Genomic DNA, 25,950 nt, shown 5'->3' with positions numbered 1-25,950 from the left:
TGCAGAACAATTCACTAATATTTCATCACTATTCAACATTATCATATGGAGCCCCTGAAGGGACATGGGGGAATTGTATTATTATTTTTTTAGACATGTATCTCGTGCACACAAGTTTTTATAAAATTATAAAAAAAATGTATATAATTTTTTTTTAGTATCTCGTGCGCACAAGAGAAAAAATATATAATTTTTTAAAATAAAAAGTTTCTCGCACGAGATACTGTCTGAAAATGTTTTTAATAAAAAAAACAATTTTCCCCCATGTCGCTTTAGGGGCTCTGTAAAAATGCATCACCATAAACAACTGTGACACCAGGAAGCAGACACGTTGTGGATAGCAAAACATTCTTTATTAACTGGAAAAATACAAGGGGACCAGAAAAGTGCACTCCATCGATCCCAAAACACCCATGATTAAAATCCCCCAGAGAGACGTCATTTCAAGAACTGAATACATGTCTATGTGATAGTGAGAATGCAGCTAGTTAGCAAGTGCTAGGTTACGTGGTACTGCAAAGCAGGTGGGGCACAGAGGGGAGGGGAGGAGTCCGGTAGTGTTAGGGTTCCACGGTTTCAGTCCAAAATCAGGAGATTCAAAGCCACAAGAACAAGAAAGCGTCGTCCTCATCAAGAGTGTCTTAGATGGCGTCTATGTCGATGTCCTCCTCTTCTTTTCCGGGCTTGTCTGCTTTCACAGTCTCCACTTTGAGCTCCCGGGCCGAAGGGGAATACACCACCTGTTGAGAAAGAAAAAGGTGTGACGTTGACAGGATGAAGGAGAACATGTCCCCCCCCCTACATATAAACATCTACACCGGGGCTCTGCGAACTTTCCAGCGAGGGCCGCCTCAAAAGTTAAAGGATACCGTATTTTTCTGATTATAAGTCACAGTTTTTTTTCATAGTTTGGCCGGGGGTGTGACTTATACTCAGGAGCGACTTATGTGTGACATTATTAACACATTACCGTAAAATATCAAATAATAATATTTAGCTCATTCACGTAAGAGACTAAACGTATAAGATTTCATGGGATTTAGCGATTAGGAGTGACAGATTGTTTGGTAAACATATAGCATGTTCTATATGTTATAGTTACTTATTCAGCCTGTTGTTCACTATTCTTTATTTATTTTAAATTGCCTTTCAAATGTCTATTCTTGGTGTTGGCTTTTATCAAATAAATTTCCCCAAAAAATGCGACTTAAACTCCAATGCGACTTATGTTTTTTTTCCTTCATTATGCATTATCAGCCGGTGCGACTTATACTCCGGAGCGACTTATAGTCCGAAAAATACGGTAGTTACTTCAGGTGCATGCTAACTTTAGCCAATTATGCAGCAAAAAACCTCAGTAATAACTGTACTCGACACAGGCTAACTGTTAGCATGCTAACATTACCGTACTAACTCTGTTTTAACGGATTTAATATGCATACTCTTCAGTCATACAACTTGGTATTTGACACATACTAACTGTTAGCTTGCTAACTTTTTTAGCCAATTATACAGCGTAACATCTCAGCGACATAACTTTGAACTTGACGGGCGCCAACTGTTAACATGCTAATATTAACATGTTAACATTGTGTGACAACTTTTTAAGCAAATTTTACAACAGTACAACTTTGTACCGTTAACATGCTAAGTTTTTAGCCAATTATGCAGCGAAACATAGCTCAGTCATAACTTTGTACTTGGCACATGCCAACTGTTAGCATACCAACATTAGCGTGCTAACTTTTAAGCTAATTTTATGCGCATACTCTTCAGTCTTACGACTTGGTACTTTGACACATACCAACTGTTAGCTTGCTAACTTTTTTTTGGGCAATTATACAGCGAAACACCTCAGTGATATAACTTTGATCTTGATAAACTATTAGCATGCTAACATTAGCAAGCTAACTTTTTTTTTTAAAGGCCTACTGAAACCCACTACTACCGACCACGCAGTCTGATAGTTTATATATCAATGATGAAATCTTAACATTATAACACATGCCAATACGGCCGGGTTAACTTATAAAGTGACATTTAAAATTTGCCGCTAAACTTCCGGTTCGAAACGCCTCTGCGGATGACGTATGCGCGTGACGTAGCCCGGCGAACACGGGTATGCCTTCCACATTGAAGCCGATACGAAAAAGCTCTGTTTTCATTTCATAATTCCACAGTATTCTGGACATCTGTGTTCGTGAATCTGTTTCAATCATGTTCATTGCATTATGGAGAAGGAAGCCAAGCAAGCAAAGAAGAAAGTTGTCGGTGCGAAATGGACGTATTTTTCGAACGTAGTCAGCCACAACAGTACACAGCCGGCGCTTCTTTGTTTACATTCCCGAAAGATGCAGTCAAGATGGAAGAACTCGGATAACAGAGACTCTAACCAGGAGGACTTTTGATTTGGATACACAGACGCCTGTAGAGAACTGGGACAACACAGACTCTTACCAGGATTACTTTGATTTGGATGACAAAGACGCAGACGTGCTACTGTGAGTATGCAGCTTTGGCTTTTTTTTGCGTATGTACGTAACTTTTTTAAAATATATAAGCTTTATGAACCTTGGGTTAGGTGAACGGTCTTTTGGGCTGAGTGATTGTGTGTGTTGATCATGTGTTTGAATTGTATTGGCGTGTTCTATGGAGCTAGGAGCTAGCAGAGGAGCTAGGAGCTAGCATAACACGTACCGTACCTTACGTGCGCGTCACGTACGTAACTTTTTAAAAATATATAAGCTTTATGAACCTTGGGTTAGGTGAACGGTCTTTTGGGCTGAGTGATTGTGTGTGTTGATCAGGTGTTTGAATTGTATTGGCGTGTTCTATGGAGCTAGGAGCTAGCAGAGGAGCTAGGAGCTAGCATAACAAACACGCAGGTGTTATTATGCAGGATTAATTTGTGGCATATTAAATATAAGCCTGGTTGTGTTGTGGCTAATAGAGTATATATATGTCTTGTGTTTATTTACTGTTGTAGTCATTCCCAGCTGAATATCAGGTACCGTGAGTATGCAGCCTTGGCTGCTAAACATTCGATAACTTGACCGTATGTGCGCGTCACGTACGTAACTTTTTAAAAATATATAAGCTTTATGAACCTTGGGTTAGGTAAACTGTCTTTTGGGCTGAGTGATTGTGTGTGTTGATCAGGTGTTTGAATTGTATTGGCGTGTTCTATGGAGCTAGGAGCTAGCAGAGGAGCTAGGAGCTAGCATAACAAACACGCAGGTGTTTTTATGCAGGATTAATTTGTGGCATATTAAATATAAGCCTGGTTGTGTTGTGGCTAATAGAGTATATATATGTCTTGTGTTTATTTACTGTTGTAGTCATTCCCAGCTGAATATCAGGTCACCCTCGGCTCTCACAGCATCTTCCCTATCTGAATAGCTTCAACTCCCCACTAGTCCTTCACTTGCACTTTACTCATCCACAAATCTTTCATCCTCGCTCAAATTAATGGGGAAATTGTCGCTTTCTCGGTCCGAATCTCTCTCACTTCATGCGGCCATCATTGTAAACAATAGGGAACTTTGCGTATATGTTCAACTGACTACGTCACGCTACTTCCGGTAGGTGCAAGCCTTTTTTTTATCAGATACCAAAAGTTGCAATCTTTATCGTCGTTGTTCTATACTAAATCCTTTCAGCAAAAATATGGCAATATCGCGAAATGATCAAGTATGACACATAGAATAGATCTGCTATCCCCGTTTAAATAAAAAAAATTCATTTCAGTAGGCCTTTAAAGCTAATTTTACAAGCGTGCTCTTTAGTCATACGACTTGGTACTTGACACATACCAACTGTTAGCTTGCTAACTTTTTTAGCCAATTATACAGCACAACACCTCAGTGATATAACTTTGATCTTGACAAACTATTAGCATGCCAACATTAGCATGCTAATTTTATTTTTTTTAGCTAACTTACAAGCGTGCTCTTCAGTCATACGACTTGGTACATGATGCATGCTAACTGTTAACATGTTAACTTTTTTAGCCATTTATGCAGAGAAACACCTCAGTCATAACTTTGTACTTTATACATGCCAACTGTTAGCATGCCAACATTAACGTGCTAACTTTTTTTTTTTAGCTCATTTTAAAAGTGTACACTTCAGTCACATGACTTGGTACTGCTACTAGACTTGGACAAACTTTAATGATCCACAAGGGAAATTGTTCCACACAGTAGCTCAGTTACAATGATGGAAAGGACAATGCAGGTATAAATAGAAATATAGCGATATAAAATATAACATATACGTAATATTTACATAATATATGTACAGTATTATGTCTATAACATATATACAATATATAACAATTACCATGTACAATATTACAGTATGTGACAGCTGCAGCATAAAATAGAGAAAATCCATCAGAAAATATACATTAAAAACAAAGAAGTAGCTAACATAGAAGGTGCTAACTATGCTAACTTTTTGTAGCCAATTATGCAGCGAAACACCTCAGTCATACAACTTTGTACTTGGCACATGCAAACTGTTAGCAGGCCAATGTTAGAATGCTAACTTTAGCTTATTTTACATGTGTACTTTGAGTCATAGGACTTTGTACTTGACGCCTTCCAACGTTAGCATTTAAATTTAGCTTGCGCATTTCTAGTTTTTTCATAAAATGTTTTAATCAGCAATGTTTTTATTTTGGCTTTAAAAAAAATAGGCGGGCCAACAAAAAAAAACAAAAAAAACAAGCTGCAGGGCGCACCTTGGACACCCCTGATCTATACTACCGTATTTTTCGGAGTATAAGTCGCACCGGCCGAAAATGCATAATAAAGAAGGAAAAAAACATATACATCGCACCGGAGTATAAGTCGCATTTTTGGGGGAAATTTATTTGATAAAAGCCAACACCAAGAATAGACATTTGAAAGGCAATTTAAAATAAATAAAGTTTAGTGAACAACAGGCTGAATAAGTGTACGTTATATGAGGCATAAATAACCAACTGAGAACATGCCTGGTATGTTAACGTAACATATTATGGTAAGAGTCATTCAAATAACTATAACATAGAACATGCTATACGTTTACCAAACAATCTGTCACTCCTAATCGCTAAATCCCATGAAATCTTATACGTCTAGTCTCTTACGTCAATGAGCTAAATAATATTATTTGATACTTTACGGTAATGTGTTAATAATTTCACACATAAGTCGCTCCTGAGTATAAGTCGCACCCCCGGCCAAACTATGAAAAAAACTGCGACTTATAGTCCGAAAAATACGGTACTAACATGTATTTTCAAATTAAAATATTATCCAAAACTGACCTCGACGTTCTCATCGTCTTCCTCGTCCTCCTCCTCGCTCCCCTCGGTCTCCTCCTCCGCCTCCTTCAGCCACTTGACAAAGGGCGCAGCCTTAGCGTGGATCTCTTTGGCAAGTTCCTTAGAGACATACTTCTTAGAAACCTGAGGGACAGAAAACAGATGCTATCAACATATCGGTGACAACAAAGCCAGAGTGAAGGAAGTAATTCTATCACCTTCTCTGCCCAGGCGAATATGACATCCTCCTCCAGCAGGTCGGCGTCATAGAGATCTTTGAGGATGATGGGGACTTTCTGCAGGAGCTGGAGTTGGTGCAGCTTCACCACACACTCAAATCCTCCCAGCAGGTACTTCTGGGCCTTCTTGTTGTTGTGGCAGAACTGAGGACGCGGAAAGGGACACTCTGAACATGCTCACAGGGAAGCGTGTCAGTCAGTCATGTGACTTGAGCTCAAGACGTACCCGCAGGAAGTGGCGCTTGTACTTCTTGAGCTGCTCGCGGATGTTTTCGTCAAAGAGCAGCTCGCTGAGGATGAGCGGGCCCATGGCCTTCACGTCCAGACGCTCCGCCTCAGCCAGGATGTCTTTGTCGGCCGCGTCTATGGTGGCGTTCTCCTTCCTTATCTGGAGACGCAAAGATGGGACGGACTTTACTCCAACAGTGTGTTAATTTTGCACTTTTATCACAACGTTAAAAAGCAGCTGAGAAGGAACGCGTGAGAAGAGCAAGCTGACTTTGACAAAGCTGTAGAAGAGGTTCACTCGCTCCTCCAGAGGTTTCTCCAGATCCTCACTGAGTGTGAGGTTCTTGGCGTGGTCGCTGATCTCCTCCATTCGCCTCCTCTGGGCCTCCTCAGTGGTCTCCTCCCCCCAGTCTTCATCATCGTCGTCTCGGTCCTGACACACAAAACACACCTGAGCACACACTCTAGGGGAGGGCTGGAAGGTCACATACTGGAGGGGCAGTGAACGCACCACAGCCTCAGGAGCGTCAAAGTTCTCTTGGTTTCCAGCCTCTCCACTTCCAGAGCCGTTCTCCTTGTCCTTCTTGCGGTTCTTCTTCTCCTTCTCCTTCTTTGCAGATGCAGATCCACTTTCAGTGGCCTCTGTCAAGGGACAAGGTGTAATTAATATACAGAAATACATTCCTGTGGGACGCTCATGCAGGAGACCATCTCACCTGGTGGGTTTTTAAGGATGAACGTGCAGAGTTTGTGCCTGGTGTCGAGCATGCCGCGGTGCCCACAGGCCTTACAGGCAGTGCCAATGGTTTGTTTCTTGGGATTTACATTCTGTGGGGAGCACAGCTCTCATAAATGACTGAATCACTCACTTTGTAATCAATGCAACATTTTAAATGACATAGGTTGTATACATCAGACGCCACGTCCGGGTCGATAAAACTACAGGAGGCCGGAAATGGTGGGCCAGCCAGTCTGTTGTCATAGCGTTCTGGGCAGGAAAGAAAAATGCCCTAAGCTTGCCTTGTTTTAGGCTGTTGGAACAGTTCAAATCGCGAAAAGGATAAATGTTCCTTCAGAGGCAATCAAGACGGGCGAAAGATGTCAACATTTTTTACGAAAGGCGACGAGAAAAGTAGCACGCACTACAGTCCAAGGGAGCAGAGTCGCACAACGCACAAGTTTGGAGTGATCACTTTGTTTAAAGTTTTTCATTTAGTATTTCCCATTTAAGTATTACCTTGATATTTTTTATTTTTTTAAATTCTTGTTTCTGTGTTCTTTTTTTGCATTTTTGCTACTAGTGTTTCGTAAAGCACCAACTCTGCGAATCTAAAATTAAATAAATCAAATGTGAGCAAAACCTGAGAGTCACGTTTTTTCCAAAGGCAGCAATCATAAATGAAACTTTCAGGACTGTCAACTTTAACATATATGAATAATAATAAAAAAAAGACATCAAATATGAATGAAGATGAATCATTGTTAATTTGTTACATCCTGTCTGTGATTGAGAGGATTTGCTTTAAAACAGAACTTTGGCTGATAAGGTAACTTGTTGATATTGCAGCGTCAAACGCTTTTATCATGGGCGCACATCAAGTTTAAAAACCTCTTAAAGCCCAAGCTGTTTGTGTACATTCTTTTTTTTATTTCTCTTTGCTATTTGGGCTTATTGGACCCTAATTAGAATAAAAACTAAAAATCATCTTTTGATATGATGTACTTAGTCCATAAGTACACAAACGTGTACTTCATGTGTAGTGACATGCTAATTTTTATTTTTACACTTTTTTCCCCAAATTCCATTGTATGTTATACTCTTCTGACACCACCAGATAGCAGTATAAGTGTCCATATGTCGGCATAAGACCCCAATACAGTAGTGTACACAATTTTGGAAATAAGAGCTAAAAGGTGCTGTCCACCATTGTGGCCACTAAGGCCTTTAGAGGTTAATTAAAATACCCTTTTAAAGCAAGACACGTATTCGAGAATGGGCCGACAGTGTTGCAGGAACTTCAGGACTTTTGTAAACAGCAACTAGCGACAAATCTTGTGACTTTTACCGGGAATATTGGAGACTTTTTTTGTGTCTTGAGAGACTGAGGAGAAAGCAAGCAGCAGTCACCGCCCTCAGCGAGCAGTTACAGCTGGTGCTGATACGCCAATAGCTACATGCGAGCATGAATGCTAGCTACATCGACAGGAAGCTGGCAAAGTTGCCTGATTTAATGTTGTCAACAAAAGTAGCGCAGTTACATTGAACATATGCCTTTGCTAAAAAGGACAGCATGTAGGACATCTAACATCTGTGAAGACCAAGTCCTGAAAGAAGATGTCGATCCTATCACCACATCTGATCTGTCGCACATTACCTTGGAGGGGCACAATTACAGCAAGGACAAACAAACTATACTACACAGGAGCATCAGCTTGCAACTACTGAACTTTGGACATCTGTAAGCAAACAACGAGCTGGGGTTGCATTGCACCAAAAAAAGAGATCAGTATTGTCATCTGAAAAAGGTAAACAAGCCTGTTTGTTTCAACAACTGTTTAAACTAAAGAGTAAATGGTGCATCATGTTAAGTTGTTTGAGTGTGTTTACAGCATTGACTATTAGTAACTGAACCTTGTTTACAAGATTATTGCAAACTGCAAAAACTTTCAAAATGTGCACCTAATTTTATCTATACTTATTTTCACCAAGCTCAGAGCAAATCATGACTTGCAGTTCAGTAAAACATTTAAAAAAAACTTTCCAGTGTGACATTCTGATTACCAAATTGCATTTGTACCCAAATTTTGGGGTGTTTTCTTAGGCAAATTGCATTTATGCAAGCAAATAACCTGTAATTAAAGTGTGATTCATCGGATTTTAAAAAGTCATCACTTGACAGCCCTAATAGTTTCATATCCACAGCTACCCCAGGGCAGCTGTGGCTATGAAAGTAGCTTACCACCACCAGGTGTGAATGAATGATGGGTTCTAACTTCTGTCAAGCACTTTGAGTGTCTAGAAAAGCGCTATATAAATCTAATCCATCATCATTATTATTAATAGTTATATTTTGATAAAGGCGGCGAAAACATGCGCACTCGTAGCAGCGCAAGATGGCGGTAGACGCGACGTTAAATCCTGAAATGCCACCTTACCCGAGCAAAAACGAACCATGATTTATCCGGGAGACTCTTGATAGCAATTTCCTTGACCCAGCCGCACACAAGGAGGTTGTAGACCTCCATGCTTTTCCAAGTTTACATCCGTTTTGTTGCGTAGAATGATGTCTGGAGCACCGGATAGTTCGACATGTCTGGGAACGCGACCAACAGATAATCCCTGGGATACTCGACAAAACTTATTTTAATAAAGTATATGGATAGATTCTGATTTTTTGCTCGTCTCCTCATTTAGTGGTTTGCACTATACGTGTACTGCACAGTAGCCATGTTGGTTTGGTGGCCCACCACTTTGTTTACCTTTGTTTAAAAAGTCTCATGACTGAATACAACCTACAAAGCCAAATATCCCTCCCACGTTTCAAGTTCTTTAAGTGTCAGTCACATGGCTATCTGGGCTGATGTTGACCCACATATGCTGTACAACATTTACCAGGTCAGTTTCTGGGTTGTCACACTCGGTACACAGCACAAATTTTCTGATGAACCCGTCAAGCATGTCCTGCAGCTTGTTCGCCTCATGGGATCCGTTGACGATGTAGCGGTCGTTTTTGCTATCAAACTGGGTCTGAGCACCGAGTTCACAGCCAAAGAACTTGGTCGGGTCTGGAGAGAGAAAGAGTCAACATCACAACTGTAGAATAATTTACAAGAATAGCTACCAACTAATATTCTCCAATACATCATTAAAAAAGTATCATTAAAATGGTAAACATGCAACATCTACAAATTATGTTTGTAGAACTGTGGAAAAAGAATGTGACGTACATGTTGGAGGCCTGTTCAGCGCCTTTGCAACATCAACCATGTTGACAATGACCGTCTTGATTCCATTCCCTTTGCCTTCCACCTGGAGAACACGGATATACGTTGGAATTGTGGGACAGAGCTCATCACGGCATCACTGCTGTGTTACCTTGGCAATCAGACGGGGCATTTTGTAGCGATAGAACTGGTCCAACACGCTGCGGTTGACGTTGACAGACATTTTGGCTGACTGCTAGCACTATCAGTAAGATAAGAGAATCTTGGTTGGGGATTTTCCGGGATCTTCTGTCTGGAAAAGAGGGGATGACATAAACGACTGCAAGCGCGCTCGGTCTCTGACATGAAAAACGCTGTGCCGCTGTGGCCACAAGCTCCCCGCTTGAAGGCTAGAGTTCCACCACACAGGTTCCGACGGCTGCGCAACAGCTCTGAAAGACAAAGAGGAGGGGGGTTTATGGTAAACAACTCAAGAAGCCTCCGGTAAAATGTACTTTACTCAGTTGGTGACTCATCCAGTGTGATGCTCAAAACAAAATGTCAGGAAGACACTAGTTTAACCGTCCATTTGGGCTACAGATGTACCACAGTCAGTACGTTTCCATGCACGAAATTAGTCCGATTTCTCAAATAAGTTTGTTTGTATTTTCACACCTACATGTGAAGTCACGGTTCCCATGCACTCTCTCTAATAAGACTATTGGCCATATGCAATGTGGCTCCCTTACTTATTTCCTTTCAGCACGATTAATGTATTCCGGTTGACCTATGACGTCACCAAAACAGGACATCTTCGCGGCGCCTCTTAAATTGTTCTATTGATCTCACATAGGACTGGGCGGTGTAGTTATTAACACCGGTATATTTTAGAAAGCTGTATATATTTCAGACGATACCACCATACCGGTATCTTTTATTGGGTCTGTTACTTTGATTGCTCTACTTTGGGCCTGCCGGGCAAAGCACAGAGCATACTCTTTGGCTCAACCCCGCCCCTCGCGTGTTTATGGAGGCTTCTCTCGGACACAGCACATCAAACTTAATTATTTATTTTAATTTAAAAATTTGGCGGCGAGTGACAATGCTTTGGCGATTGGTGAGTGACTACAGCTTTATTTAAAACATACACAAACTTGCGTTAGAACCTATATCACTCCCTGTAGCGATGTTATCACTAATCTCATCTGTTTGTGTTTTTAACTTCTGTTAGCAACTTAGCACAGAAGCTAATGATAGCTCCTCTCTGCTGCTCACACGGTGTGTCAAATGTTTGGCTACACCTTGATTTAAGAGTGCCTCTCTCCATAGCCCGTGCGGACTAAGCTACTGTAGTATAGCGCCTGGGAGGCTGAAAAGTAGTTTTAAACTTAGCCAACGGTTTTCAACACAGTGGGCGACTAGAAGCTCCCTCTATCTCCGCCCATAAGCAAACAAAGGCGCAGTAGAAAATTGATTATTAATCTGTTTATATCTGTACTTTTAATTTTAACGTGTTTCATCTAAACTCCTGTTAAAATGTAATCACTTATTCTTCTGTGTGGATACTTCACATTAGTTTTAGGTGATACTACACATTTTTGGTATGGATGCAATACCAAGTAGTTACAGGGTTATAGATTGGTCATACATAAAAGTTCTGTGTCCAGGGATGTATTTCCTGATTTTATAATTTCAAAAAAATACAATTATTTGTGACAATAAAAAATATTAATGTAGTCATTGCATTATAGACTATATGCGGCCCTTGTACTTGGTTGATATTTGTATAGATCCACTGATCTGTTTACATTCAGGAAAGCTAGCTTGCTGTTAGTGGTTAGCTATTGTATCCTCACACTACTGACATAGTACAGAAAAAACTTGATTGCATCACAAATCTACGGAGCCCCTAAAAAGGGAAATGGCGGGAAAAAAATGTTTTGGGAGATCTCGCAAAAGGTTTCTTTCCTATGTCAGTGAACCGCAAGTAAAACAGACACAGCGATGGTGAACCAGAAGTGAAACAGACAAAGCGATTTGAGGAGCCTACCCATCATCCGTGGGAGAAGTTTATTGATTTCTATTTTAGTATTGGCCTAACATAAAGACATCAAATTGTATTATGATTCCACAACAGAGCACAGATGGGTAGACTCCCGCTCCTCCATCGCTGTGTCTGTTTCACTTCCGGTTCACCATCGCTGTGTCGGTTTCACTTCCGGTTCACTGACGTAGGGAAAAAACTTTTGCAAGCTCTCGCAAATAGTATGGCGAGCTCACGCAAAAAATATGGAGAGCTCACGCAAAAATTGTTTTTCCCTTCCATGTCCCTTTAGGGGCTCCGAACAAATCAATAGATAAATCAGACATTTTACAAAGTGATCACTGTAGACAGGAGCACGGTCCGATTGTATTCCACGAGATGATGAAAGTGATAAAACCACATCCTTCGACACGCTTGTTTTTTTCCCCCTGACTTTAATACCTATATGAACATCTCTGGGTTGGGGAGGAGATCTTGCCCCAAGTGGAGGAGTTCAAGTACCTCGAAGTCTTGTCCACGAGTGAGGGAAGAGCGGATCGTGAGATCGACAGAGGATCGGTGCGCCATCTTCAGCAATGCGGACGCTGTATCAATTCGTTGTGGTGAAGAAGGAGCTGAGCCGAAAGGCAAAGCTCTCAATTTACCGGTCGATCTACGTTCCCATCCTCACCTATGGTCATGAGCTTTGGGTTATGACCGAAAGGAGAAGATCACGGGTACAAGCCGCCGAAATGAGCTTCCTCCGCCGAGTGGCGGGGCTCTCCCTTAGAGATAGGGTGAGAAGCTCCGTCATCCGGGAGGAGCTCAAAGTAAAGCCGCCGCTCCTCCACATCGAGAGGAGCCAGATGAGGTGGTTCGGGCATCTGGTCAGGATGCCACCCGAAAGCCTCCCTCGGGTGGTGTTTGGGGCACGTCCGACCGGTAGGAGGCCACGGGGAAGACCCAGGACACGTTAGGAAGACTATCTTTCCTGGCTGGCCTGGGAATGCCTCGGGGTCCCCCGGGAGGAGCTGGACGAAGTGGCTGGGGAGAAGGAAGTCTGGGCTTCCCTGCTCAGGCTGCTGCCCCCGTGACCCGACCTCAGATAAGCGGAAGAAGATGGATGGATGAGGACGTCGTTGTGGCTTGTGCAGCCCTTTGAGACACTCGTGATTTAGGGCTATATAAGTAAACGATTGATTGATTGATATAGGGCAGAGGTTCTTAACCTTGTTGGAGGTACCGAACCTCACCAGTTTCATATGCGCATTCACCAAACCCTTCTTTAGTGAAAAATAAAATGTTTTTTTTCAAATTCAAGACAAAGTTACGTTTTTGGTAACACTTTAGTATGGGGAACATATTCTAAGTAACAGAGACTTAATTTGGAGTTTTTTGGACACTAGGGGAACATATTCTAAGTAACAAAGACTTAATTTAGAGTTTTTTGGACACTAAGGGAACATATTCTAAGTAACAAAGACTTAATTTAGAGTTATTTGGTTAGGGTTAGAGTTATAATAAGGCCATGCCGAATAAGGCATTAATAAGTACTTAATAATGACTAGTTAAGAGCCAATATGTTACTAATTTGCATGTTAATAAGCAACTAGTTAATGGTGAATATGTTCCCCATACTAAAGTGTTACCATGTTTTATTACTGGTGCACAAAATTAACCGTGCATGAACATCACCTTGTTCAAAGAACAAAACAAACAGTGCATAAACTCACAACAAATTACACACCTGCAAATCAGTCTGACTTCTGCTGTTGCCGTATCCATAATACGCCGATAGGGACAAGTTTTTATTTACACGAGGAGTCGGGTGTGTCTTGACCTCCGCCGAACCCCTGAGCCTGACTCACCGAACCCCTAGGGTTCGATCGAACCCAGGTTAAGAACCACTGATATAGGGCATGTGCTCAAACTCTACACTCGCTCATTTTAACGCGACGCTCAAGCTGCTTGACCATCCTGTCAATTCGGAAGAGAAACGGATGTGACGTCATACGCAACCCAGCTGTACATGAATATGCCCTTAAGGAAGGAATGTGTATAATGCCAAAGTGTCACATGTCTGTCAGTGTCACTGAAGCTTGTGTACACTCACAAAAAAAACAGCTGACAACATATAACACACTCACAGGAGCCAACAGAGGACAAGCAGACAGAATAGGCCAGAAGAAAAGAACAAATACCAGCTGCAATTTTTGAAAGGCGGCGGCGGCTTTTGTAGGCCAAAATAGGCCGCATTGGGGGTGGGGGCATCGGCCGCTTTATCTCACGCAAGGCCGTGGTTGAGGGGTCACCTCCAAGCGGCCTAGCGACTGTTGACTTAAATATCACCAAACCTTATTCCATTTATAAAAAAACACCACTTGTCTATTGCAAAAGCGCCCAAGTTAAATCCGGGTCACTTCTGAGGGAGGCTAGTTAGCTTAGCCTAGCCTAGCAGCTTGGCGCAGAGTGCGTCATCAAGTCACACGAGTGTTGGGGAGGCGCCATTTTGATAGCTCACTAAACAAATATAGTACACCGTCCATGTTGCTTCCATGTGGCCCCACGTTGTGTAAATCACTTTGTAGGAAGAGAAAATGAGCCCACACAGTGTGTGACTTACCGTTTTCGCAAAACAAAGACATAAACAACGCTGATCGTCCAAGAGCCGCAATGAACGCTGGTCGATGACTGCCGCTGGTCTTGTATCGATTGCAGCAGGGCTTCTTGGTGGGCTTTTTTTAATAGAGGAGGACGATGCTCCAGCTCCCTAAAGCCTCCACACGACGAATGAGTCAAAGGTTAAATGGCGTATCCGGGGCGTCCTCTTGGGTGTGGAGACCTTTGAAGGAAGAGGCGGATTTTTTTTTTTTAGTAATTCACACAGGCAAATGGGAAACGCGCTAACGTTAGGATTCTTAAAAGTATTTTTTTGATAGTAGTGTTATCAAAAAAAAGCAAGAAAATGTGTCAAATACGGCGGTAAAGCTCCGCGGGTTACCGTTAGCTTATGCAAGTCGCACATGTAGTAGCGCCATTCCGATTCAGGACAAGATCAATATATGCAAATATCAACGCGGAGCTGAACATATTAATCGTGACATTGAAAAAAACAAAAAACAGAACGATCCACAATTTAAGACACCCAGTAAATGGGATTAGCGAAGATCTTCCAGGAAATAGTCTAGGCCCAGACTCCTGAGGAATAGTCGCTACCAGTCAAGCGCCGTGACGTCGTTATTAGCTTGGGCGCTGCCGAATGTGCCGATCAAAAATAAAAATAAATGCCCGACACATTATTTGTGTCTAGATGTGTTTTTTTTTTACCAGTCAAACTACGACCGTACCCGTGAAGTTTGTTTCGGGAGCAAAGTGCAATGGACGCGCCGCGCCAGCTTACCTCTCGAATGTTCTGCGAAGCCCCACTACACACGTCGCTTTAAGGACTCAATCACTTGTAAGCTCGCGTAGGCGGCGCACGGCGCTACTTCCGGTTACGGCGTTCGTTAAGTGGTGCGTTTGATGAACGGAAATGGTTGAACGCCTGCGTGAATTGTAGTTATTCAATCGATGGTGGCGCCCCGAGGTAAAACTTTATCGAGGAATGACTTTGGATTTGCTTGAGTGAATGTTCACTTTGCTGGCCCGCTTTTAATTTGACAAGGTGAAAGGGAAGTGCTTAAACGGGAGTGTGGTATTGCACTTGATGGATTCGTGAGCGTTTTCTGATTCGCTTTAAGGAAGCTGGCGTAGGTGGCACACGGTGCTACTTCCGGTTGAGTGGCAGGACTCGCCTGTCTTTGATGAACGAAATTGGTGAACGCACGCGTGAATTGTAGTTATTAAATACATATGCACGATTGTGGCGCCACGGGGAGAAATGACTTGGGAGTTGCTTGACCGAATGTTCACTTGCTGGCGGCTTTTATTTTGACAACATGAAAGGGAAGTGCTTAAACGGAAGTGTGATATTGCGCTTGATGGATTGGTGGGCGTGTTCTGATTCGCTGAGCGGGTGACGCCGCACGCACGTAGGCGCTTCCTCAACTTGACTAGCACAAACAGCGGCATAGAAGATGGTGAGTATTACAAAATAACCCTTAAAAAAAATGCACCATGTTGCCCATTCGTGCGGCGATTTTACAGCACCTTCCTTACGCGTTGTCCGGAAAAGGCGTGAGTGTGACATTTTGCTTTTCAGCTCAATGGTATTTTTTTTTGGTGACGCCTCAAGTCCGAGATGGCTCAACGGTCACATGACAGCTGAGCAAAAAAAGCATGTCACAAACACTTCTTAGGTCTTTATTTCCAGCCCCAGACTGCTCTTTCAGCTCAAACCTTTGTCCGCATGACGACACTTTCACGCTAACGTGACTTTCCCCCCCGTTTGTCAAGTGGTTAGCTTGCTGTGCTAACAAGCTAGCAGCTACTCCAGACTCGACATGCATGCAACGCGTCTTAATGTTTGTCACTTACGATCTAATCACTCATGCATGCACTCATTCATTAACACCATGTCTTGTCTAAATCAGACATTTTAACAAAATCATATAGCTTTGGCTAACTGATCTGTTATTGTTCATTATTTACAATTCTATCCATCTCCTTCCGCTTATCCGAGGTCGGGTCGCGGGGGCAGCAGCCTAAGCAGGGAAGCCCAGACTTCCCTCTCCCCAGCCATTTTGTCCAGCTCCTCCCAGGGGATCCCGAGCCGTTCCCAGGCCAGCCGGGAGACGTAGTCTTCCCAACGTGTCCTGGGTCCTACCGGTCGGACGTGCCCCAAACACCTCCCTAGGGAGGCGTTCGGGTGGCATCCTGACCAGATGCCCGAACCACGTCAACTGGCTCCTCTCCATGTGGAGGAGCAGCGGCTTTACTTTGAGTTCCTCCCGGATGACAGAGCTTCTCACCCTATCTCTAAGGGAGAGCCCCGCCACCCGGCGGAGGAAGCTCATTTCGGCCGCTTGTACCTGTGATCTTGTCCTTTTGGTCATAACTAGGGATGTCCGATAATGGCTTATTTGCCGATATCCGATATTGTCCAACTCTTAATTACCGATATCAACCGATACCGATATATACAGTCTTGGAATTAACACATTATTATGCCTAATTTGGACAACCAGGTATGGTGAAGATAAGGTCCTTTTTAAAAAAATAAAATAAGATAAATAAATTAAAAACATTTTCTTGAATAAAAAAATAAAGTAAAACAATATAAAAACAGTTACATAGAAACTAGTAATTAATGAAAATGAGTTAAATGAACTGTTAAAGGTTAGTACTATTAGTGGACCAGCAGCACGCACAATCATGTGTGCTTACGGACTGTATCCCTTGCAGACTGTATTGATATATATTGATATATAATGTAGGAACCAGAATATTAATACCAGAAAGAAACAACCCTTTTGTGTGAATGAGTGTGAATGGGGGAGGGAGGTTTTTTGGGTCGGTGCACTAATTGTAAGTGTATCTTGTGTTTTTTATGTAGATTTAATAAAAATAAAAAATAAACGATAATAAAAAAATGATACCGATAATTTCCGATATCACATTTTAAAGCATCATAATATCGGCTATTATCAGACATCTCTAGTCATAACCCAAAGCTCATGACCATAGGTGAGGATGGGAAGGTAGATCGACCAATAAATTGAGAGCTTTGCCTTCCGGCTCAGCTCCTTCTTCACCACAACGGATCGATACAGCGTCCGCATTACTGAAGACGCCGCACCGATCATATGATTTATAATACGACAAACCCCTTACTGTTAAATAACATTTTGTTTGTTTTGTTTATATCAATAAGTGTCCATTCATGTTTAATTTCTAATTTCAGTTTCCCCCCCCCTTTCTCCCAACATTTTGTTTGCTCTTTGCTTTTCTCTCTTTCCACCTCACCCCACCAATCTTTGTGATGATGATGCCTTTTGTCATTCTGTCATCCACACACATCCCTTCTCCTTGCCCCTCCGCCCCGTTTGCCCGTCTCCAATCAACCAGGCCGGTCACCGGGTAAGTGTATTCGTCCGACGGCGGATCAGAGATGCGTTGGCTTTGGCTTGCCTGGCTCACTAACACTGGACTTGTGCGGAAAAACGGTAGTCAGTCATAGGGATGATGTTTGATAAGAAATTATCGAGTTCGAGCCCATTATCGAATCCTCTTATCGAACCGATTCCTTATCGATTCTCTTATCGAATCCAGATAGGTTGTTCTATATGGAAAAAAAACACTATTTGGTTTAACAAAAGCCCACTTTTATTTTATAAGAAAAAAATAAAATAAAATAAGCAAACTACATAAATAACATCCTGTAATTTGATTTTGATATTTTTTAATCGTGATGGATTGAAAATTAACACCAATGAGTTGATTGGTGAACATTATCACATAATGTATGCAGAAAGTATAAATAACGACAAATAAAGATAGAATACTATTAACCGCAACATGTAATTGTAAAAAAACAAAAACATTATGATTTGTACATTTTCAGAATGTGCTTGTTGTATTTTTAAACCAAGGAAACAATCTGAAGTTGTCTTTATTTTTAAGTTATCGTGCCGTGATTTTACCCGTAAGATTTTTGTCCATGTGGCCCCCCCCCCCCCCCATCTAAAATGAGTTTGACACCCCTGCTGTGTATGAGTAAATGATACATGTCTCACTTTAACTAGTGGTTGAGGAGTGTAATTACACCCACAATGATTTTTCCTTGTATTTGGACGGGACTTGCTTAGATCCATTCAGTATTTGTGGTGAAAGTATCATAAAATGTCAGGTTTTCAGTACATTGAGAAATATGTGTTACAATGCGAGTCAATGGGGGACCAAAATATCTCCTATTTGGAATCATTTTGCAAAAAGTGCCATATTAAAGATTAACTTGTTCTAAACTATGTGGCCGAATTTCAGCCTGGTAACTTATATATTTAACTGATTTGTAGAAAATGGGGGGAAAAAATGCGGAAAATATCAGTTTTTTGGTCAAAAGGTGACTCAAGTGATATGAGAGCGAAATCCTTTAAGTGGAAAAAAATGTTTCCCATTTAGCTCCCTCTCCTCAAATGAGCGTGTCCAAACTAGAATAATACTTGGAGTCCCAACATCTGAGTGGAGTGATGAGGTTCTTTGTGAGCGTTGTGTTTTGAGCCTAAAGCTTTTTTGTTTGTGGTTGTTTCTTGTGTGATTTTTAAACGCCTCTGACGTCCAACTCGCCTCTTATTGGGTGTCTGACGCCAGGGCGTCCGTCAAGGGCGTTCTCAATGTCGTACGTTCACATATGAGTTCAGACACTCAATGCCTTCACCTTTGTGCTCCTCACTCAAATCAGACCCTCCAGGATTTCTAAATCGCGTGATATTTATGGTGCACTGCAAAAAGTCAGTGTTCAAAAACAAGAAAAAAAATATACAAAAATGAGGGGTATTTTATTTGAACTAAGCAAAATTATCTGCCAATAGAACAAGAACATTCGGCTTGTCAAGACTTTCCAAAACAAGTAAAATTAGCTAACCTCAATGAACCCAAAAATACCTTAAAATAAGTATATACTCACTAATAACAAGTGCGCTTTTCTTGGTATAAAAAAAACGAGACCTTTTGCTCAATATGTTGAAAAATATTCTTAAATTAAGTAAATGCTAGTGCCATTATTTTGACATAATGATATGCGCTCGGCATCATGATTTTTTTTTCATGCTTGAAGTAAGAAATTATTACTTTAAAAAAGTAGTTTTATACTTGTGAGTGTTGATGACACAGCTTTGCACCACTTGATATTCTAGTTTCAAGCATGTTTTACTCAATATAGCTCATCAAATCTCAGCAACAAGCTGTAATATCTTACTGAGATCATTTAGGACCAAAACACTTAAAACAAGTAAAACACTAACATAAAATCTGCTTAGTGAGAAGAATTATCCTATCAGACAGAAAATAAGCAAATATCACCCTTATTTGAGATATTTACTTACTTAGATTTCAGTTTTTGCAGTGTGGGAGTTATTTTAAAACTAAGGTGCATGGAGTGTCTTGATGCATTAAATAATCACGTGTGAAGGAAAACTGCAATTGCATGGAGTGTTTACAGCTTTTTCCGTGGGGTCTTAATTTTCTTAATCAAATGTGTCCCTGCAGGGATCCTCCCTTCCTAAAAATCTCTCATCACCTTTTATTTTCCTACAAAAAATCAGCGCTATACATCACATCCAGACAGTATTCGCGGTGCTTCACTTTTTCCACATTTTGTTATGTTACGGCAGGGGTCGGCAACCCAAAATGTTGAAAGAGCCATATTGGACCAAAAATACAAAAACAAATCTGTCTGGAGCCGCAAAAAATTAAAAGCCATATGGCTTTTAATTTAAATTTTTTTTTTTTTTTTTTTAATGTTACATATAGATAGTGTGTCATGAGATATAAATTGAATTAAAAGGACTTAAAGGAAACTAAATGACCTCAAATATACCCACAAATGAGGCATAATGATGCAATATGTACATACAGCTAGCCTAAATAGCATGTTAGCATCGATTAGCTTGCAGTCATGCACTGACCAAATATGTCTGATTAGCACTCCACACAAGTCAATAACATCAACAAAACTCACCTTTGTGCATTCATGCACAACGTTAAAAGTTTGGTGGACAAAATGAGACAGAAAAAGAAGTGGCATAAAACACGTCCTAGAAAGTCGGAGAAAGTTATACATGTAAACAAACCACGGTGAGTTCAAGGACCGCCAAAATTAGTAGGACCAAACGGCGCTCGCCAAATACTCGAATCAGTGAAGTATGTTTAATATAAACAGTGTAATTAATAACAATTAGGGGGTTTTGTGTCATGTTTTTCATCCTACAGAAACCATATTAACACAAAAAAAATATTTTTTTCCCCTCATCTTTTTCCATTTTTCATACACTTTTTAAAAAAGCTCCAGAGAGCCACTAGGGCGGCGCTAAAGAGCCGCATGCGGCTCTAGAGCCGCGGGTTGCCGACCCCCGTGTTACGGCCTTATTCCAAAACGGAATTAATTAAATTTTATCCTCAAAATTCAACACAATGTGACGTTTGTTTTTAAAATTTTTCAAAGTTACTACCGTATTTTTCGGACTATAAGTCGCAGTTTTTTTTCATAGTTTGGCCAGGGGTGCGACTTATACTCAGGAGCGACTTATGTGTGAAATTATTAACACATTAGCGTAAAATATCAAATAATAATATTTAGTTCATTCACGTAAGAGACTAGACGTATAAGATTTCATGGGATTTAGCGATTAGGAGTGACAGATTGTTTGGTAAACGTATAGCATGTTCTATATGTTAGTTATTTGAATGACTCTTACCATAATATGTTACGTTAACATACCAGGCACGTTCTCAGTTGGTTATTTATGCCTCATATAACGTACACTTATTCAGCCTGTTGTTCACTATTCTTTATTTATTTTAAATTGCCTTTCAAATGTCTATTCTTGGTGTTGGCTTTTATCAAATACATTTCCCCCAAAAATGCGACTTATACTCCAATGCGACTTATACGTTTTTTTCCTTCTTTATTATGCATTTTCGGCCGGTGCGACTTATACTCTGAAAAATACGGTAGAAATAAAAAACAATAATAATTCTTCACAGTATTTGCTCAATACTTTGTTGATGCACCTTTGGCAGCAATTACAACCTCAAAGTGTCTTTGAATACGACGCCACAAGCTTGGCACACCTATCTTTGGGCAAATTCACCCATCCCTCTTTGCAGCACCTCTTCAATCTCCATCAGGTTGGATGGGAAGCGTCGGTTTTCATCCAGGATGTCACAGTACATCTCTGCATTCATATTTCCCTTTAATCTGACTAGCCTCCTAGCTCCTGCCGCTGAAAACCATCCCCAAATCATGATGCTGCCACCACCATGCTTCACTGTAGGTCTGCAACAATTAATCGATTAAAATCAATTATAAAAATAGTTGGCGATTAATTTAGTCATCGATTCGTTGGATCTATGCTATGTGCAGAGGCAATTATTATTATTTTAATTTAATTTTTTTTATAAACATTTATTTATAAACAACTGAGAAACAATAATCAAAATAAGTATGGTGCCAGTATGCATTTTTTTTCCAATAAAATACTGGAAAGGATAGAAATGTAGTTTGTCTCTTTTATCCGATTATTAATCGAAGTAATATTCGACAGATTAATCGATTATCAAATTAATCGTTAGCTGCAGCCCTACTTCACTGCATGGATGGTATTGGTTGGTTTCCTCCAAAACAAAAGACTTCAATCTTTGTCTCATCAGACCAGAGAATTTTGTTTGTCAAGTGGCAAGCTTTTAATATGAAATGGCTTCCGTCTGGCCACTCTACCATTGGTGGATTGCTGCAGAGATGGTTGTCCTTCTGGAAGGTTCTCCTCTCTCCACAGAGGAATGCTCTAGCTCTGACCGAGTGACCATCGGGTCCTTGGTCACCTCCTTGTCAGGTTCAAACACTGATGACATCTATTAAACAGACGAGAAGCAAGTAGTCATGCAGAGACGGAGTTCAATTTGGCTCAACGAGGAGACACGTGTTTTGGGCTGTATTCTAGTTACAGATCCAAACTAGGTTCTAAAAGTCCGGCCCGCATGCATCCTCTATTTATTTGGGAGGTGCCCGTTTACATCACTGAAGCTGTCGCCGAGGGAAGGGGGTAATCTCGACAACTCCAGTTAGACACAACATATGATTATACAAAAATGCAAATGTATTGACGCTGGTGATATCGCCTCGTCTCTGCTCTGTCTGCGTCACGGCGGTGTTCGGCCTTGGCAGTCAGCAGGCCGTTCCTGGACACAAACGCTGATACCAGACTGGCTTGCAATCTTTTGGAAAATACCACTTCAGCACAACTGACAAAAATTATAGCAACGGCCCTTAAGCATAAACGTTGTGTGATAATATATACATAATTATTCTAACACTCCCTGACTAGACTAAGATGAATGCAGCAATGTGTAGAAACATCCAACGCTTCCCACCTAACCTGAAGGAGGTTGAGTGGTGCTGCAAAGAGGAATGGGCCAAACTGCCCAAAGATATTTGGCATCGTATTCAAAAAGACTTGAGCCTGTAATTGCTGCCAAAGGTGCATCCACAAAGTATTGAGCAAAGGCTGTGAATACTTGTGATATTTAGTTCTAATATTTGTGTGAGCCAGCAGGAGCTGGAAGTTAATACAACTATGATTTTTGGTAAGTAAAAACAAATGAATGAACTCACCAGCTGATGCAAGGTTCTTGAAAAAAATCTGATAATCACAAAAAAGTAAAATCCTGGAGGGACTGTGACATGGCTTGTTGTGTTCCCCCACTCTACGGAGCTAACCTGGACGTGGTTGAATCAAGTAACACTCTGCTCGGAGCTCCTGGTGGTGTTTCCCTGCTGGATGAATCAACTCGGGTGTACCTCACGGAGACCCTCTTGGTCCACTCGTGTCACTGACGGGCATCTAACCTCTCCTTTTGTGCCTGCGACTCCACCAGTTGGTCCTGGTCTTAGGCGACCTGCACATCCCCCACCGGTGCAACACCCTGCCAGCCAAGTTCAAGAAGCTGCTGGTCCCGGGGAAGATCCAGCACATCCTTTGCACGGGCAACCTGTGCACCAAGGAGAGCTACGACTACCTGAAGACTCTCGCGGGCGACGTCCACATCGTCCGCGGGGACTTCGACGAGGTCCGTTTAGCGTCCGAACGACGCCCTTCAAAACTTCCAACCGTTTCTTTTGTGCGCCCTGTCAGAACCTGAACTACCCGGAGCAGAAGGTGGTGACGGTGGGCCAGTTCAAGATCGGGCTGATCCACGGGCACCAGGTGATCCCGTGGGGGGACATGGCCAGCCTGGCGCTGCTGCAGAGGCAGCTGGACGTGGACATCCTCATCTCGGGCCACACGCACAAGTTTGAGGCCTTTGAGAACGAGAACAAGTTCTACATCAACCCGGGGTCCGCCACCGGGGCCTACACTGCGCTGGAAAGGTACATGTTTGTGTCGTGTGTCAACTGGGCAAAACTTACGGTAATATGCTCAAAGAAGATGACCATACTGATGGAAAATGCTATTTACATATATATTAGTGTATTGCAGTTATTAGGGACCGAGTCCCTTTGGGACAGAGGACCCTATTGTATTTCTAGCGTTTTATTAGGGTCCGCACAGGACCATTGTCAAAGGAATCCCAAAGGTAGTTCCTTTTGCAATGGGACGAAAGGAACCTATTGTTATTGTAAGGTTTTATTAGGGTCCGCACAGGACCTTTTCAAAAGGAATCCCAAAGGGAGTCCTTTTGCAATGGGACGAAAGGACCCTATTGAAATTGTAATGTTTTATTATTCTTTATTATTAGGGTCCGCACAGGACCTTTTCAAAAGGAATCCCAAAGGGAGTCCTTTTGCAATGGGACGAAAGGACCCTATTGAAATTGTAATGTTTTATTATTCTTTATTATTAGGGTCCGCACAGGACCTTTTCAAAAGGAATCCCAAAGGGAGTCCTTTTGCAATGGGACGAAAGGACCCTATTGAAATTGTAAGGTTTTATTATTATTCTTTCTTTCTTTCTTTCTTTCTTCTTCCGCAGCTTTGCGCACTACTTCGCCCCCCTTAACATGCTTCAAAACTCACCAAATTTTTTACACACATCCAAAAAGTGTGCCAGCAGACTTTAATATAAAAACCTAACCCCAAAAAATAAAATTGAGCTCTAGCGCCCCCTAGGAAAAAAAAATAACAAACTGCCTGTAACTCCCACTAGGAAGGTCGTAGAGACATGAAACAAAAACCTGTATGTAGGTCTGCTAAAGACCTACAACTCATAATTTTACATCGTCGGGCGAAAACCAACAGGAAGTTGGCAATTTCCCCTTCAAGACAAAAATGTACTAAAAACACTGTTTTTTACGTCTTTGACCTCTAATTTGACCCCCTTAAAATACTTCAAAACTCACCAAACTTCGCACACACATCGGGACTGGTAGAAATTGCGATCTCAAAAAATAACCGAACCCCGAAAATAAAAATTGTGCCCTTGAGCAATTTTTACATAAAACTGAGAAAAAACTGCTTTGTAGAGGAAAACTCAGACAAAACTGCTTATAACTTCCGGTAGGAACGTCGTAGAGACATGAAACAAATACCTCTATGTAGGTCTTGTCTAGACCTACATTTCATAGATTGACATCCTTCAGCGAAAATCAACAGGAAGTTTGTAATCTCCATTTCAAAACAACATTTTTGTACCAAACGGTCACCAAACATCAAACATTATCTCCTCTGAGCGCGTTTGTCGTTTCGGCTTCAAACTGCTACAGGAGAGAGATTGAACCCTTCTGATTAAAAGTTGACGTAAGAGTGGTGATTAGTGCTACCGTTTTGATTTTACGAGCCTTCAAAGACCCGCAGCACTGATGCTGCTACGGTGCCAAAAATGACAACGAAACTGCAATTAGACCTTCTTTGGCCTCAATACACACAATAGCCTATAATGACAATGTGAACTCAGACACAACTTCATCTAACTCCCAGTACCAATATCGTAGAGACACGAAACAAAAACCTCTATGTAGGTCTCACTCAGGACTACCACTGGACAAAAGTATTGGACACCTAGGACTAGCACCTGCCAAAAAGCGGACCCGACCAATGCTGCTTGCAGCTTTAATTAGGGTCCGCACAGGACCTTTTCAAAAGGAATCCCAAAGGGAGTCCTTTTGCAATGGGACGAAAGGACCCTATTGAAATTGTAAGGTTTTATTATTATTCTTTCTTTATTATTCCGCACGGTCGCGCACTACTTAGCCCCCCTTAACATGCTTCAAAACTCACCAAATTTGACATACACATTAAACCCCGGGTACAGCACACTTTAGTGGTAAAAAAAAATACCAAAAATCAACATTGCTCTCTAGCGCCCCCTAGGAAGAAAAATGCCTCTAACTCCCACTAGGAAGGTCGTAGAGACATGAAACAAAAACCTGTATGTAGGTCTCAGTTAGACCTACAATTCATAATTTCACTTCTTCGGGCGAAAACCAACAGGAAGTTGGCAATTTCCCCTTCAAGACAAAAAATGACTAAAAACACTCATTTTTGATTTTTGAGCTGTAATTTGACCCCCTTAAAATACTTCAAAACTCACCAAAATTCTCACACACATCGGGACTGGTGGAAACTGTGATCT

At 41.5% G+C, this 25,950-nt stretch overlaps 2 protein-coding genes across 4 annotated transcripts in view; one reads left to right on the top strand and one right to left on the bottom strand.

The window, feature by feature from the left end:
• Positions 1-331: 331 nt before the first annotated feature.
• Positions 332-15,255, bottom strand: LOC133641032 (eukaryotic translation initiation factor 5-like). 2 transcript variants are annotated; one of them, XM_062034829.1, is made up of 12 exons: positions 15,126-15,255; positions 14,349-14,567; positions 9,875-10,154; positions 9,727-9,808; positions 9,392-9,564; positions 6,495-6,606; positions 6,290-6,420; positions 6,050-6,211; positions 5,777-5,938; positions 5,530-5,694; positions 5,315-5,455; positions 332-740 (listed from the first exon to the last, which is right to left on the bottom strand). In XM_062034829.1, the coding sequence occupies exons 3-12, from the start codon at positions 9,944-9,946 to the stop codon at positions 642-644; spliced, it is 1,299 nt and encodes a 432-aa protein (XP_061890813.1). In that variant the 5' UTR covers positions 9,947-10,154; positions 14,349-14,567; positions 15,126-15,255; the 3' UTR covers positions 332-641. The 2 variants fall into 2 exon arrangements, with proteins under 2 accessions (XP_061890813.1, XP_061890814.1); XM_062034830.1 differs by having other exon boundaries at positions 15,073-15,131.
• Positions 15,256-15,636: 381 nt separating this feature from the next.
• The window catches only part of LOC133641033 (vacuolar protein sorting-associated protein 29), an 88,982-nt gene continuing 78,668 nt past the window's right edge, over positions 15,637-25,950 (top strand). The window contains exons 1-3 of one of the 2 annotated variants that reach the window (XM_062034832.1): positions 15,637-15,804; positions 23,258-23,449; positions 23,515-23,750. In XM_062034832.1, coding sequence (XP_061890816.1) covers positions 15,802-15,804; positions 23,258-23,449; positions 23,515-23,750 — 431 coding nt within the window. In that variant the 5' untranslated portion in view covers positions 15,637-15,801. The other variant, XM_062034831.1, reaches the window with a different exon arrangement.

Source organism: Entelurus aequoreus, linkage group LG23 (genome assembly GCF_033978785.1).
Source record: "Entelurus aequoreus isolate RoL-2023_Sb linkage group LG23, RoL_Eaeq_v1.1, whole genome shotgun sequence".
In the NCBI taxonomy this organism is placed as follows: Eukaryota; Metazoa; Chordata; class Actinopteri; order Syngnathiformes; family Syngnathidae; genus Entelurus; species Entelurus aequoreus.
This window is presented reverse-complemented; position numbering and strand designations above follow the sequence as displayed.